This window comes from Chiloscyllium punctatum, chromosome 9, assembly GCF_047496795.1.
Source record: "Chiloscyllium punctatum isolate Juve2018m chromosome 9, sChiPun1.3, whole genome shotgun sequence".
Taxonomy (NCBI): Eukaryota; Metazoa; Chordata; class Chondrichthyes; order Orectolobiformes; family Hemiscylliidae; genus Chiloscyllium; species Chiloscyllium punctatum.
Window position 1 is genome coordinate 23,157,881 of NC_092747.1, and position 14,383 is coordinate 23,172,263.

Genomic DNA, 14,383 nt, shown 5'->3' on the forward strand with positions numbered 1-14,383 from the left:
GTGGTTATGATGTTTTACATTCAAGTACTGAGAATAAATAAAATAATTTTTATTTTCTTTCCAGCATTTATCCAGTCAGAAAACATAATTGAGATTCTCCACTTTGGAGAAGGCGGCTTGTTACAGGTATGTATTACTTGTGAAATTGAATTTACACACAAGTCAAGACCATCAGTGGCAAAGTTTATTTGCTGCCTTGGATTCCAATTATTTGGTTTTACTTTATATTTGAATGTGGTGCTGTGCAAAGTGGGTGTAGGAGGGGTGGGGAACAGGGAGTCACTATTTTCTTATTCTGTAGTTGCCCTTTTTTATTTTAAAAAAAATTTAAACTTTGTTCTAATTTCTTTTTTATGAATAAAATGTAGCCTTTGGGGGAACTGAATCAAATCTCTTTCAGTGACAGAATACAAAGTTGTACTCACTCACTATCCTTTGTTATGTAACATTTTCTGTTTTTGCCCCATTACTTATTTTCAACTTCGAATTCATTCAGTAACTATCTCAATTCGTCAGTAGAACAGAGTATGGAGGTCTTGCTACAACTGTACACTGGAAAGATTACACCGGCGTATAGCTGCTTGATCATTGTAAATGCTTGAATTTGAAGCAATTCCAAGAAGACTGACTTGGCTGATTCCTGGCAAGGTGAATTTGCCTTGAGGGAAGGTTGAGCAAGTTGGCCGATTATTTATTAGAGTTTAGAAAAATGAGAAGTGATCTTATTGAAACACAAGGTTCTGAAAGGTCTAGACAGTGTAGGTACTTTGACTGGAGAACTAGAGGACATGCTTTCAAAATAAGGGGATTCCCATTTAAAATAGAAATTTGGTAACAATTAGTATTCTCTTTCACAGAAAGCAGTGGAGCTCAAGTTATTAAAGGCTGAGATTTTTTTGTTTTATTGACTGAGTTGATAGCAGCTGTGAGAAAGTGCAGGTGAGGCCATAATCTAAAGAGCCATGATCTTGGTGAAACTGGCTTGAGCACTTGAAGTACAAACACAGATTTTGAATGTGTTTTTCCACAATCTGTCTTTATATATAATGAGTGAGAATTTTTTAAGCTATCCTGTTTGACTGACTTGAAACTTCAATTGTGCCAAGATTAAGAAAAAGAGCTACAACACAATTGTTAAGCTAGGTTGGTAGGACTGACTTATGAAGAGAAATTGGATCGGTTAGGACTAAATTCACTAGAATTTAGAATGCGGAAGATCTCCAAGAAATGTGGAAAAGTTTAACAGAACTAAACAATGAAATGCAAGTATGATGTTCCCAATGACTAGGTGCCCAAACTGGGGGTCGCAGTCTAAGTATACGGGGTAAGTCATTTGAGGACTAAGATGAGAAATTTGTACACCCAGTGATTGATAATCTGTGAAACTCTGCCATAGAATGTGAATCAGATCAAAATATTGAAAACATGCAAGGAGTTGGATATAGTTCTTTTGGCCTAAAGGAATCCAAAGATATGGGGGTGAAAGCAGGACCAGTGTACTGAGTATGATCAGCCATGATCCTATTGAATGGCGGAGTTGGCTTAAAGGACTGAATGACCTACATCTGTTCTGTAATTTATTTCCAATCTAATTCTTTTAAAAATGTGTAAACTAATTACTTCACCCAAACATTTAATCAAGGAGCAAACCATTCGCACAATCAAGGCTACTCAACCATTTCATAAGATCGTGGCTGATCTGCGTGTAACTCTGATTTCACATTCTGGTTCACCTTCCTAATCTTTTTATCCCCTTGTCTAACAATCTATCCATCTCCCTTTAAAATATTAAAGGATGCTGCTTACACTTTTATTTTTGGAAGAAAGTTCAAACACCAACTCTAACAATTTGCATCTTGCTCCAGTAATAATCCAGAGATTGGCATTTTTAAATTCCTAATTTGGGTACCTTAATCCTCCAAACTGACTATGCTAGAACACCTCAGTTGTCCTCCTTGTGTCATTGGTACCTAATGAGGTCCATTATTGTTGTATCCTCTTCCATCTTGTCCCTCTCTAGCCGTGAGCAGATGTCAGAACCCTCTGGCACCAGGTGGGCAACATAGCTGTCTGAACTTGGGCTCATTCTTCGTTGCAGCCATTTGTTCCTTTCTAAAGTTGCTCAGATTCAGCTGCTTACTACAGACGTGTTTGTCCTAGTCTGTGGTGGCATCAGGAGCTTTGACACACTCTGGCATACATTGAAAACTGAGGTGGTGGTAGTAGTAGTAACACCTCACCTTCCAGTTGTTTTTAGTTTATTTGGATTGTACTTGCACTAATTGATATTTCCAATCTATTTCATATAAACTTGTGCTTTTCCAAGTTTTTAAAGAAAAGTGGCAATTAGGCTTGCAAACAAAAACTAAATAAACCATTAGGCTGTACTGTTATTGGACTTCAAAACATAAACAAAGTATTTAATCATTTTATTTTGCTTCTTTATGACTTTTTTTATTTGTATAAATGATGTTTACTAACACCATATTATACCATGATACCTCCACAATTTATTACAATGCATTTCAATGGCTACTCCATAAGTGCTATTAATTGAGGCCACCAACTGGTTGCTTCTATGTTGCATACTTTTGTACTTTTCTAAATTGAATAATTTAATGTTCTTTGGGGGGAGGGAGAAGAGAATTGACTTGGTGCAAATTACGCTCAGCATTTGAGTGGTTCAAAAGCTCTAGCTTTATTATTATATTTGGAATTATGTAGCATTATTTTCAATTTATGTAATGTCGCTTTGAGTCAACACTTCATGCAGTATTTATATAACTAGGCTTCTATGCCAAGTCTAGTCGCATGGTTAGTGTCTATTTCTAGAGCTTGTAGATTCTGTCAAATGCTCACTTGTAGTTTTCACTATCTGTAGTAAGCTCTTGTAAGGTTGTAGTTCGCTTACATTGGAAACTATTCTACGTGAGGACCAAACAAAAGTGAAATGGATATGGAGCAATTACCCCAAGGCTGCAATAAAGTGATATTTTGATATTGCAGAACTGAACTATTGAGTTTAGCTTTGCATTAACGTGCCTCAAGATGCTGCTGATAATCAAAAAATGCCTTCCACTAACCAATCACATTGCACTGCTGGTTTAGTTGAGTACTGGTGGAGAAGTTCACTTCTCTGTTAGAGGAAATGCAATTTCTCGAGGCACTAATGAGTATCAGTTTTATTTATTTGAAACTTTTTTGGCATTTGGATATACTCAAATATTTACAAGTGTCCTTTTTTATATTGTGGTTTTCCATAATTTTTCTATCAAAGAACAAAAGAGTTACAGCCCAGGAACAGGCCGTTCGGCCCTCCAAGCCTGAGCCGATCCAAATCTACTGTCTAAACCTGTCGGTCAATTCCTAAGCATCTGTATCCCTCTGCTCCCCACCTACTCATGCATCTGTCCAGACTCCCCTTAAATGAATCTACCGTGCCTGCCTCTACCACCTCTGCTGGCAATGCGTTCCAGATGCTCACCATCTTTTATGTGAAGTACTCCCCCTTTAAACTTTCCACCTCCTCTCCTTTTGAAAGCATGACCCCTTGTTATTGAATCCTTCACCCTGGGAAAAAAGCTTGTCTCTATCCACCCTGTCTATACCCTTCATGATTTTGTAGACCTCAATCAGGTTCTTTCCCCCCCCATTCTCTTCTTTTCTCTAATGAAAATAAACCTCTCTTCATAGCTAGCACCTTCCATACCAGACAATATGCTTGTAAACCTTCTCTGCACCATCTCCAAAGCATTCACATCCTTTTGCTAATGTGGCGACCAGAGTTGTACACAGTATTCTAAATGTGGCTGTACCAATGTCTTGTAGAATTTTAACATGACTTGCCAGCTGTTATAGTCAATACCCCATTTTGGCACTAGTTAACCAGCTTGAGCTCTTTGGTTTGGCCTCTCTGTAATAGCAATGGATTTTACAAAAAGTAAAACAAGGAATGATGTACAATGTTTAATAGAAGTATGAAAATGAAGAAAACGGAGATACAAATCAAAACTTTAGATTTTAATAAAGTATTTGCAGCATTCAATAACTTAAATGTTGTAGTATTAGTGGGAAAGCAGCTTTTCTTTCATTCTACAGCGAGTATGGTAAAGTACATGCCAGCTGAAATTCTGTACATTCTTAATCAAAGAGGGGAAGCTTAAACCACCAGGAAATGTGTATAGAAGTAGATTTTTGTGCCCTTGCAGATTATTTCCTATAATTAAAGGAAACTGAAATGAATGCTGGCTTGTATAAAGAATATTGTGCAATAATTTTATCCTGTGCTTATGTGGGGGCAGTGTGGTTGGATGGAAAATTTGCTAGACTTTGTACTGTGCTTAAAACAAGATAAAAGAAAATGTGACTTGTGCAATATTTAAAGCATGTGATCTGATGCACCTTTGGTAATCTTAATTCAGCATCTCCATTGATCTCTGCATCATTAACAATATGTAATCAACCAAAAGTACTTTAATTGGGTCTTCCTTTAGCAACACCCTCCCAAGTTACTGCCCAAGTGTGCAAGAACAGAATTCCTATTTATCTTGGAATTTTTTGCAGCTTTAATGGGTATACTATTTTTTTTTCATTTTGTTTTTACTGAAAATATTGACTAATACATGACTAGTTCTAGTGAGATAATCAAATCGTCAATATATGAACCTGATTCAGTAATTGTCAATAACAGGATCCTGATGACTATAATGACTTGTAAGGTTGTTCAATATGCTACTTATTCCAGCCCCACAATTAAATGTGGTTTTGTGACGTCTAAGAGTGAAGGAGGAGGTTGGGAATGTTAATGAGATCAGGGAGAAATTTAATCTCATTTAATCTATTTCATTTAGATGAAATAAAACGTGGTGGACCTATTTAACAAGTTGGGCAAAAGTTGCATTTTAATGTTTGAGATTTGGTCTTTTTGGTAGTATTGATGAAAGATCACTTATTTTCTGCGCAGGTACAGTTTCCAGCATTTGTGGTGTTTTTGCTTTTGTTGTAGAGTAACTAATTATCATCTACCTTTTTTTGCTGTTAAGGATGTACGTAGCACAGGCAAACTTTTAAAGTACTAATCCATTTTAGATTGCTTGTAATGGCAGTGGATCTATCCTTCCTTTGTGATCTAGGAACAATTCTGTGTCCTGCTAGACCACTTTTTTTGTTTTAAAAGGTCTTTTAAGAGTCACCATGTATTGTGTAGAAATGAACTTGGTGTGCCTTGTGGAGCAGACAGGTGTTTTCCCAGAATTATTTATATTTGGTGTGAATCAGTTATTTGAGGTTTTTTTTGAGCAGGCAGTAATTGTATTAATTTCCCCCCCCCCCCCCCCGCCCCCCCCTTGCTCCCCTGCCATTGCCATGAATTTCTGGATGTGTTCAATCTCTCAAATAGCCATGATGGGATAAATATGGCACTCGGTCAAATATGAAGTAGTGCTATCATAGTCCAGTGAATGCCTTTTGATACCTATGAACATTGTCTGTTTGGTTTGAAAGTGGTTTTTAAAATATTTTAATTTCAATAATAGAAAAATCTTTAAAAGATCTGGGAGTCTGAGTGAATAATCTGGTATTCAGTTTATGGAAGTAGTCTTGAATCAAACCGCCTTTAGTGACTTGAACCAGCAGTTGCATCGTGCTTAAATTTAACCTGTAACAATCTGGGAAAATTAAATGTAATTAGTTCAACTTTTCTAGAACATTGTCATTGAACCATATCAAGGGTGCTATTGTCATGATTTTCTAAATCGCTGAAAAAGTTGGGAGCTTTCTTGCACAGCTGCAATAATCTGAGGCTTGAGAATGCACCCTTGAATTTTATGGTGAATAATTAAACAATCAGAATTTTCAACTTTTCATATAGTAATTCATCATCTTTTAAAGTGGTTTTTAATATTGTGCAGTGGATGTTCACTATAATCTATATGTGCAGCCTATTACGTTATGAAAATAACTGGCCAACTGAAAAACATTTAAAGTGAAAATGCAGTGTATGTTTGTTAAGAGCTTAGCTAGAAAAAGTATGCTCATTTTGAATATCAATCCTGGGGAATTTTAATAGAACTTTGGTCAAAGGAGCGTGCTGTGTGAATGTCTTTGTCTTGTTCTAATTATTCTCTCTCCTGGTTGAATTGATTTAGTTTTATCGAGCTCCAATCCAATCAGGGAGACTAACCATTTCTGCATGCAGAAACTCTTCCGACCATGACTGTGTATAAATTTGCTCTCCTAGGAAGAATCCATTTACTATTCTGCCTTACTTGAGCAAGATCCCAATGAACCATGTCACTAACCATGTTTGTAATTCTTTATATTCTTGTCATTTGAGGGGGAATTAATAATCGTAGAAAATAATTGTTTACTGTCAATTGTTGAGGAGAAAGTGAGGACTGCAGATGCTGGAGATCAGAGCTGAAAAGGTGTTGCTGAAAAAGCGCAGCAGATCAGGCAGCATCCAAGGAACAGGAGAATCGACGTTTCGGGCATCAGCCCTTCTTCAGGAATGATTCCTGAAGAAGGGCTGATGCCCGAAACGTCGATTCTCCTGTTCCTTGGATGCTGCCTGATCTGCTGCGCTTTTCCCGCAACACCTTTTCAGCTACTATCAACTATTGACCAGTTTATTGATTTTTTTAAATTTTTTTTTTCATTTTTTGAGGAAGGTGAAACACTTTTTTTTTAAATTTATGTAGTTTAGATATTGACTTAATGATTTTTATTTTGTGTATTTGCAGACGGAGTCCGATTTAGGCCTCAGTTCATATCAACAGAAAGCGTAAGTATCCTCCTTTTTTTTTCCTGAGATATTGACAAATCCCAAGTTGAAGTGAAGAAATAACAACATTTTTTTTCTTTTGAAATATTATTTTATATTTGTACACTCCTCAGAGATGTACAACATGGAAACAGACCCTTCAGTCCAACCCGTCCATGCCGACCAGATATCCCAACCCAACCCAATCCAATCCAGTCCCACCTGTCAGCACCTGGCCCATATCCCTCCAAACTCTTCCTATTCATGTACCCATACAGATGCCTTTTTAAATGTTGCAATTGTACTAGCCTCCACCGCTTCCTTTGGCAGCCCATTCCACACACGCACCACCCTCTGTGAAAAAGTTGCCCCTTGGGTCCCTTTTTTTTTTAATATATCTTTTCCCCTCTCACCCTAAACCTGTGCCCTCTAGTTCTGGGCTCCCCCACCCCAGGGAAAAGGTTTTGTCTATTTACCCTATCCATGTCCCTCATGATTTTATAAACCTCTATAAGGTCACCCCTCAGCCTCCAGTGCTCCAGGGAAAACAGCCCCAGCTTGTTCAGCCTCTCCTTAGAGCTCAAATCCTCCAACCCTGGCAACATCCTTGTAAATCTTTTCTGAACCCTTTCACGTTTCACAACATCTTTCCGATAGGAAGGAGACCAGAATTGCGCACAATATTCCAACAGTGGCCTAACCAATGTCCTGTACAGCTGCAAAATGACCTCCCAACTCCTGTACTCAATACTCTGACCAATAAAGGAAAGCATACCAAATGCCGCCTTCACTATCCTATCTGTCTGCGACTGTACTTTCAAGGAGCTATAAACCTGCACTCCAAGGTCTCTTTGTTCAGCAACACTCCCTAGGACCTTTACCATTAAGTGTATAAGTTCTGCTAAGATTTGATTTTCAAAAATGCAGCATCTCTCATTTATCCAAATTAAACTCCATCTGCTGCCACCCAGCCCATTTGGCTCATCTGATCAAGATCCCGTTGTAATCTAAGGTAACTTTTGCTGTCCACTACACCTCCAATTTTGATGTCCTATGCAAACTTACTGACTATACCTCTTATGCTCACATCCAAATCATTTATATAAATGACAAAAAGTAGTGGACCCAGCACTGATTCTTGTGGCCTTTACACGGGTTGCAGGCCTCCAATCTGAAAAATAAACCTCCACCACCTGCTGTCTTCTACCTTTTCTTTTGAGCCAGACTGTCATAGTAAACCTTTTTTGAAAGTTTTAGCCAAACTGACCATATCAGCAATTTTAAGTTTGGGGAAAAAAACAGAAATTTAATTAAGGAATAGAAAGTCTGAAATTTTCTTTGACATGTGCTGTATATGCTGTCACGTGTATTGTCTATCTGTGCGGGTTCTTAGGTACTCAAGGTCTAGTGTGTGCAAGGGTAGACACTTCTCTTTTGAGTTAAAGAGCGCAGTCTTGTAGAGTGTATATGATATAGCTTTATTGCCTCTACACCTAATTTCAGGTAATAAGAATAGGCTTAATGTTACTGATTTTTAAGCCTTGAATCTGAGATTTCTTTTTTTCTCACCAAGATCTTGTGATATCCTCATTGAGTGCAATAAGTGCTATCCAATCAAGTACTAACCCTTTCAGAGCCATATTCAACAGCTTAAAAATAATAGGATGAGAGAACTGGTAACTAAACATTTTGGATAGCATCTCTTCTCCACTACCAACTCCCAGCATATCATTGGTTGTCCATTTTCTCACTACTTCTTTTGCCAGTCAAAGACTACTGAGCCCTACTTCATCTCTTGAATAGAAATGATAATCCCAGCATTCACATACCTTTTCCTCATCTGATAATTAAACTTCCCCACACTTCCTATCTCTCTTACTTTCCTGAATTCCTTTTTCTCAGCCCATGTTTTTTTCCACTACTCGCTTCCCCATCTCCAGGTTTCAGACTGAAATAGTTCGCAAGCTTACTGGTGAAATTGTTCACAATACTGTCACTTTTTTTTTTAAAAAAAAGTTGTCATCAAACATTTCCTGATTTCCTAGTTTCTAATAATTCATTTACATTTTGAAATTTGTTGTGACTACCTTTTATGGGTCTTGCCCTGTTCATTTTTGGCTACCCTTGCTAGTTCTGTCTTTTCACTGTTTCACTCATTAGACCATCCATGCGCTACTTCACGCTTTAATAAATATATCCAAAGCTGTTAAATTTTTTTTAATCCACGTCAGTATCAATTTTTTCCCATTGGCTGTTATTAAATGTCATTGCTATATTTTGAGACAAACGAGAGTATAATGTCATGGTGGTCCAATTTGCAACTATGTAAATACATAGTGACTGGATCCTAGAACATTAGTTCAGAGTGATGTGTTGATTTGCATGTGTTCCTAGGGGCAAAAAACCTAACTTCATAATGTGCAGTGTTGAAGTCAAAAATCTCTGCAAACATTTCCATTCTATTGGGATTTTTTTATTTTCAAGAATTTTAAATTTAGTAAACCTGTAAACAATTTTCAAGTCAATAGGTTAGTCAAATCAGCAACTCAGTTGTGAAATTAACTTGCACTTTGGCCAAAATTTGTTTCTATTATATCAGGTCATTTTATTTCATAGTTTAATGGACAAAGGAACTCTGCTTTGGGAGTAGTAACAATATTAAAGTTCCCTATAAATCTATACTTTTTGAGAGCTAAAAGTTTAAATGGATGAACAGTGATGACATATATGGATTTTAAGATTATTTGGCAATAAGATCATTAATGTCTCTGAAGGGTAGATGCACAAGAGACAAGTTGGGAATGAAGAAGTTAAAGAAACCTGGGTGGAACTTAAATGTAAAGATTAAGCCAGGGAATTAGGTCTATAAAAGTGAGAATCTTTAACTTAGATGTGGCCATAGAAAGTCAATGTATGTCACTGTGGACTTTGAATAGAGAAGAGAGTCCATGTAGGATGGTATTGGATCATTTGGAGTTTGAAGGTTTCAGATGGACAGTCCATTACTAACCCTGGTTTTGAAAATACACTCCTCCATTTAATGCTTTCTGTTTGTGTTTTAATGTTGCAGTGTAAGATACTGGTGATGCATAAAAAGAGATCTGAAGGTTGACTAGGCTGTTGAGTGTCAAAAGTCTGTCTTTCTTTTCAGCTGAAAATCATCTACCCTCAGGCTGACCTATTTGGGTCCTATCCAGGAGGATTTGAGCATCCAAATCTGAGCCAGAACCCAAAAATAGGATGTAGTTTGCTGTTGAATTGATTTTTTTTTTTTCCTTTTGCCTGCCCACCCTCCAAGGTCAATTCACTTTGTTTGTAACATTACATTTTTTAAAATTGGGCAATACTTCTGTTGAAGATTGTATAACCAGGGATATCACAGCTGTTCTTATTTTATATACACTGTCTACCTGCACCCCTCCACCCCCGTTATTGATTTCATAACGGAGAAAAGCACACTCCGTGGCAGTCCGGACTGTTAAATGTGGTGTCAGTAATCAAACAATTGTAAAAGGCACTACTAGTGTTATTGATTTAACTAACTTGGCAACAGTAAAAATAACTTGCAGCATGAATAGAGTGTAATGTTATGTTAAAAGTATTTCACCCATTTGGGACTTTGTCTTGAGAAAGGTAGTATTACTTTAGAGGAATGCATCCATAGAGCAATATTTTCAGTTTTAGGTGAGCATTATGAACAGTTAAATATGGTGGTGGGGGCGGTTGGGAGAGGTAGAATATACCTGACATTTGCTTTATTTCCACATTTTTCTGACTCTGATGTAGTTCAGTGAATGTTCTCACTTGGCCAAGTTCATATGGAGAGCATAGGCACTGCAAGGTTGCTCATTTGTGAACAAAGTAACTGTGAAATAACACTATGTAGTAGTATTATTGTTTTGTAAATACTCTCTATTTTGAAAGACAAATCTAAATAAAATACTCATCTGTGGTTTAAGTTGTTCATCAACAAAACCATTTGCTAACTCTCCCAAAAGTTTTATTAAATTAGATACTTTAAATGCAGCTTTGGTTTTTTTGCTTTTGAATTAAGCAATGACTACTTCAGAATTGAGGCATCACTTTATAACCACCTGAAATGGCATTTTACTTTAAATAACTTTTTGAGCTATAATTGTTTTGCGCTGCTATACTTATCAACCTAACTACTGATATTTGCTTTGCTGTTTTATTTTTCTGGCAGAACCGACCACGAGTAGCAGAATTGGCAATCAGTTTGGTGTTTAGATTGCTTCATTGCTTTGGAGGGAATATGTTTGGAATTCTTGGCAATTTACCTAAACCTCCCCCTCTCGCTTGCTGTCTCTGTAATTTCCTTAATGTGGTATTCTGAAGCTGTATTTGGGAACTGCAATTTAAATTGCATGTTGAATTACAAAATTTTATTTGCTCTGAAGTAGTACATTCTTACAATGTGGAAAGTTGATCTCTTCACCTAAATGATTTTAGGTAGTGGAATACTGCTTTAGAAATTCTTATTGTCACCAATCCCAGTCATGATTTCTCTTTTTTTTTTGTTTTTTATTTTAAATCCAAAGCTTTGGCCAGCTGTATTTGGATCAAACCATTGATCCAAACTGTATTTGGATCAATGCCTTGATTTAAGAGCCACTTAAATTTTTTTTCAAGATAGGTTATTTAAGATTTTTGCTAATCATAAGACTGTAAAACACCAGAGTAAACCATTCAGCCCATCAAGTTCACTCTGCTATTCAATGCGATCATGGCTGATCTGATAATCCTAAAGTCCCCTTTTCTGCTTTAATCTTGTAAAAATGCTTTTTTAAAAAACCCTTAATGATTAGTAATGTGTTTCAGCCTTGAACATATTTAACAACCAAGCCTCTGCAATAAAGAATTCTGCAGATTCATCAGTCTGTTAGAGGGGGGAGAAAGACTTGCTCACTTCTGTCTTAACTAACTCCTTTTTTGAGCTTAAACCACCTGGCCCTAGATTACAAGGGGAAACCTTATCCATTAACTATCTGAATGATGGAACTGAGGCTAAGTTTGTAGATGACAAATCGGTGGAAGGGCAGGTAGTGTTGAAGCAAGGGCTTATGCTGGCAAAGAAGTTGCAGATCGAATACAGTGTGGGAAAGTGAGAGGTTATGCAGTCTGTTAGGAAGAAGAGCATCTTTTGAAATAAAAATAAAATTGGAGCAGCTCTTACAGCTGTGATTCTTCTTTGCCAGGGTTCAGAAAAAATTTACAAGGATGTTGCCATAGTTGGAGGGTTTGAGCTATAGGGAGAGCCTGAATAGGCTGGGCTGTTTTTCTCTGGAGTGTCTGAGGCTGAGGGGGTGATGTTTGTAGAAGTTTATAAAATCATGAATCGCGTGGATCGGGTGAATAGTCGGGTCTTTTTCCCAGGATAGTAGAATCCAAAACTAGAGGGCAAAGGTTTAAGCTGAGAGGGGAAGAGTTTTTAAGAGGGACCTGAAGTGCAAATTTTTCTCTCCGGGTGGATTGTGTGTGGAATGAACTACCAGAGGAAGTGATAGATGCAGGTATAGTTACAACATTTAAAAGACATTTGGACAGGTATGTGGATGGCAAAGATTTAGTGGGATAAAGGCCAAATGCAGGGAAATGGGACTCGTTCGGTTTAGGAAACCTGTTTGGCGTGGACGAGTTGGGCCAATTAGTCATACAGCACAACCTGGCAATGTGACTCTTCAATGAGCGTTCCTTTCTGATGGTGGGTTTTCCTTTTTTTTGCTTTGGTATTCTTGCAGTTCTCCAGATGAGAGCAAAACTAAATTATTTGACAAATGCCTTTTTTAAAAGCAATAATCAAATGATTATTTATACTAATTGTTGCTAAGCTAGTGTATGGCAGGCATGAAGAATTCCATTGAAAAATTATGACGGGGCCATTGAGTTCAAGAGCAAAGAGGATTATGCTGAATTTGTGTGCAATCCTTTATTAGGCATTGGGTGGATTTCTGTACAAAGTTCTGGGCAACGTGCTTCAGGGCCCATTGCTGACCAACTAGCATGGGCAGGTGGTGGGAATGGTACTTTAGTCATTCAAGCTGTCTCTCTTAGATCCACGTCTGTGGAATATTGGATGCCAAACAAGAGTGTTGGGATAGCCAAGTCTCGAGGGAGCAAAAAGGCATGAATTAGGGTTTCAGCAGCAGATGAACTCTGGCAGGTGATGTTATGGAGATGAAGAATGTGGTCTTAGTCATGGCGTGTACATGTTTGGAAGTTTTATCACTGGACCAACATAGCTGAGAAATGAAAGAGCCAAAGCTGGGTCCTTGGCTGATGCCAAATGCAATTATATAGAAGCAGTAAAAGAAACTGTTGCACCTGGTACTCTGATATTTAAAGTCATGTATCTGGTTAGTGCACTGTGTTGGTTCAGTTTATTCCACCATGTTCATAAGTGCTACATGGTTTTCTCCGGTCTTTTTTCTTTTAATTCTTTGCAGTAGTTCAATGATACAGATGCATTGTCTTATACTTGGTGTTAGCAGAGCAGGTAGTGCACTTCAAATATTCTAAAAGCTGCAAGTATGTGCCTGTGGCTTTTGGCTTCTGTTATAGTAATATCTGGATCATAGAATCTTTAGACTCATACAGCATGGAAGTAGGCCCTTCGATCCAGCCAGTCCATGTATGCACCATGTTCCTGAACTAAACTAGTTCCACCTGCTTGCACTTGACTCCTATGCCTCCAAACCTTTCCTATTCATGAATTTATCAGAACAGTTTGAAAAGTTGAGCATTTTCAATTTCACTTTTAACTTGTAGTTTAATATTTTTGGCATATTTTTGCTTAAATGTGAGTAATTGCACATTCAAATGATGTGAGGTAGATCACTGTTCAGACATGAATATTGCATAAAACAAAAGCTGACAAATGGGTTTGATTTTGATTTTGTTTCCATTATATAATTCTCTCGACTTCTAGCACATCTACATCTCCACCCTGCAAATTAATGCTGTCATTTTTGTTAGCTGATTTAAGTTCTGTTCTTTTGAATGTAACTCCTTGTGTGGGGGTGGGGGCATTGATATTTGAGCTAATTCACTAAGGATTGTTTTCTGCAGACAGTGATACAAAGACCGTTTTTAAAATGAAACTATAAATACTAATAGTCAACAAGTGGATACTTCTTTCTAGCAGTTTCTCCACTATTGACCAACAAGGCAAGTCATATGTTCAAATTATAATGGTCCTCCAGTTTCCAAAACCACCACCTCCAGGGCTGTTGTGGTAAATTGGAATTTTGAACATGACCATCTTGTTTTTCTCATTTTTATGACATGCAGAATAACTATATAGGCACAGCTGAAATTCCAAAGTGAATATGATGTTGAGGTAATACAGTTGCTTATGAAAGCCCAATAAGTAGAGTTAAAGTGGAGAAATGGTAGCTGAGAGTTTGAATGTGATTAAAATTTTGTATTAATGTTAAGTATCACCTGATGATGCTTTAAAATGTTTTGTACCATTTGGGAAGTTAAACTGGTCTGAACTTCACTTTAGTGTTCTAAACAGCTGTGTCTTAGCTATTTGTTAGCTGGCAAATTAGTCACCTGACAGTAAAGTTATTGTTGACAATTGAGAAGTGGCAAACAGGGATT

The 14,383-nt window shown here is 37.3% G+C and overlaps 1 protein-coding gene across 2 annotated transcripts in view; it reads left to right on the forward strand.

Annotated features, from left to right (window-relative positions):
* The window catches only part of tmem131 (transmembrane protein 131), a 196,587-nt gene that overhangs the window by 54,106 nt on the left and 128,098 nt on the right, over positions 1-14,383 (forward strand). For both annotated transcript variants that reach the window (XM_072577008.1, XM_072577007.1), the window contains exons 2-3: positions 65-126; positions 6,741-6,781. In XM_072577008.1, coding sequence (XP_072433109.1) covers positions 65-126; positions 6,741-6,781 — 103 coding nt within the window. The remainder of the gene's footprint in view (positions 1-64; positions 127-6,740; positions 6,782-14,383) is intronic.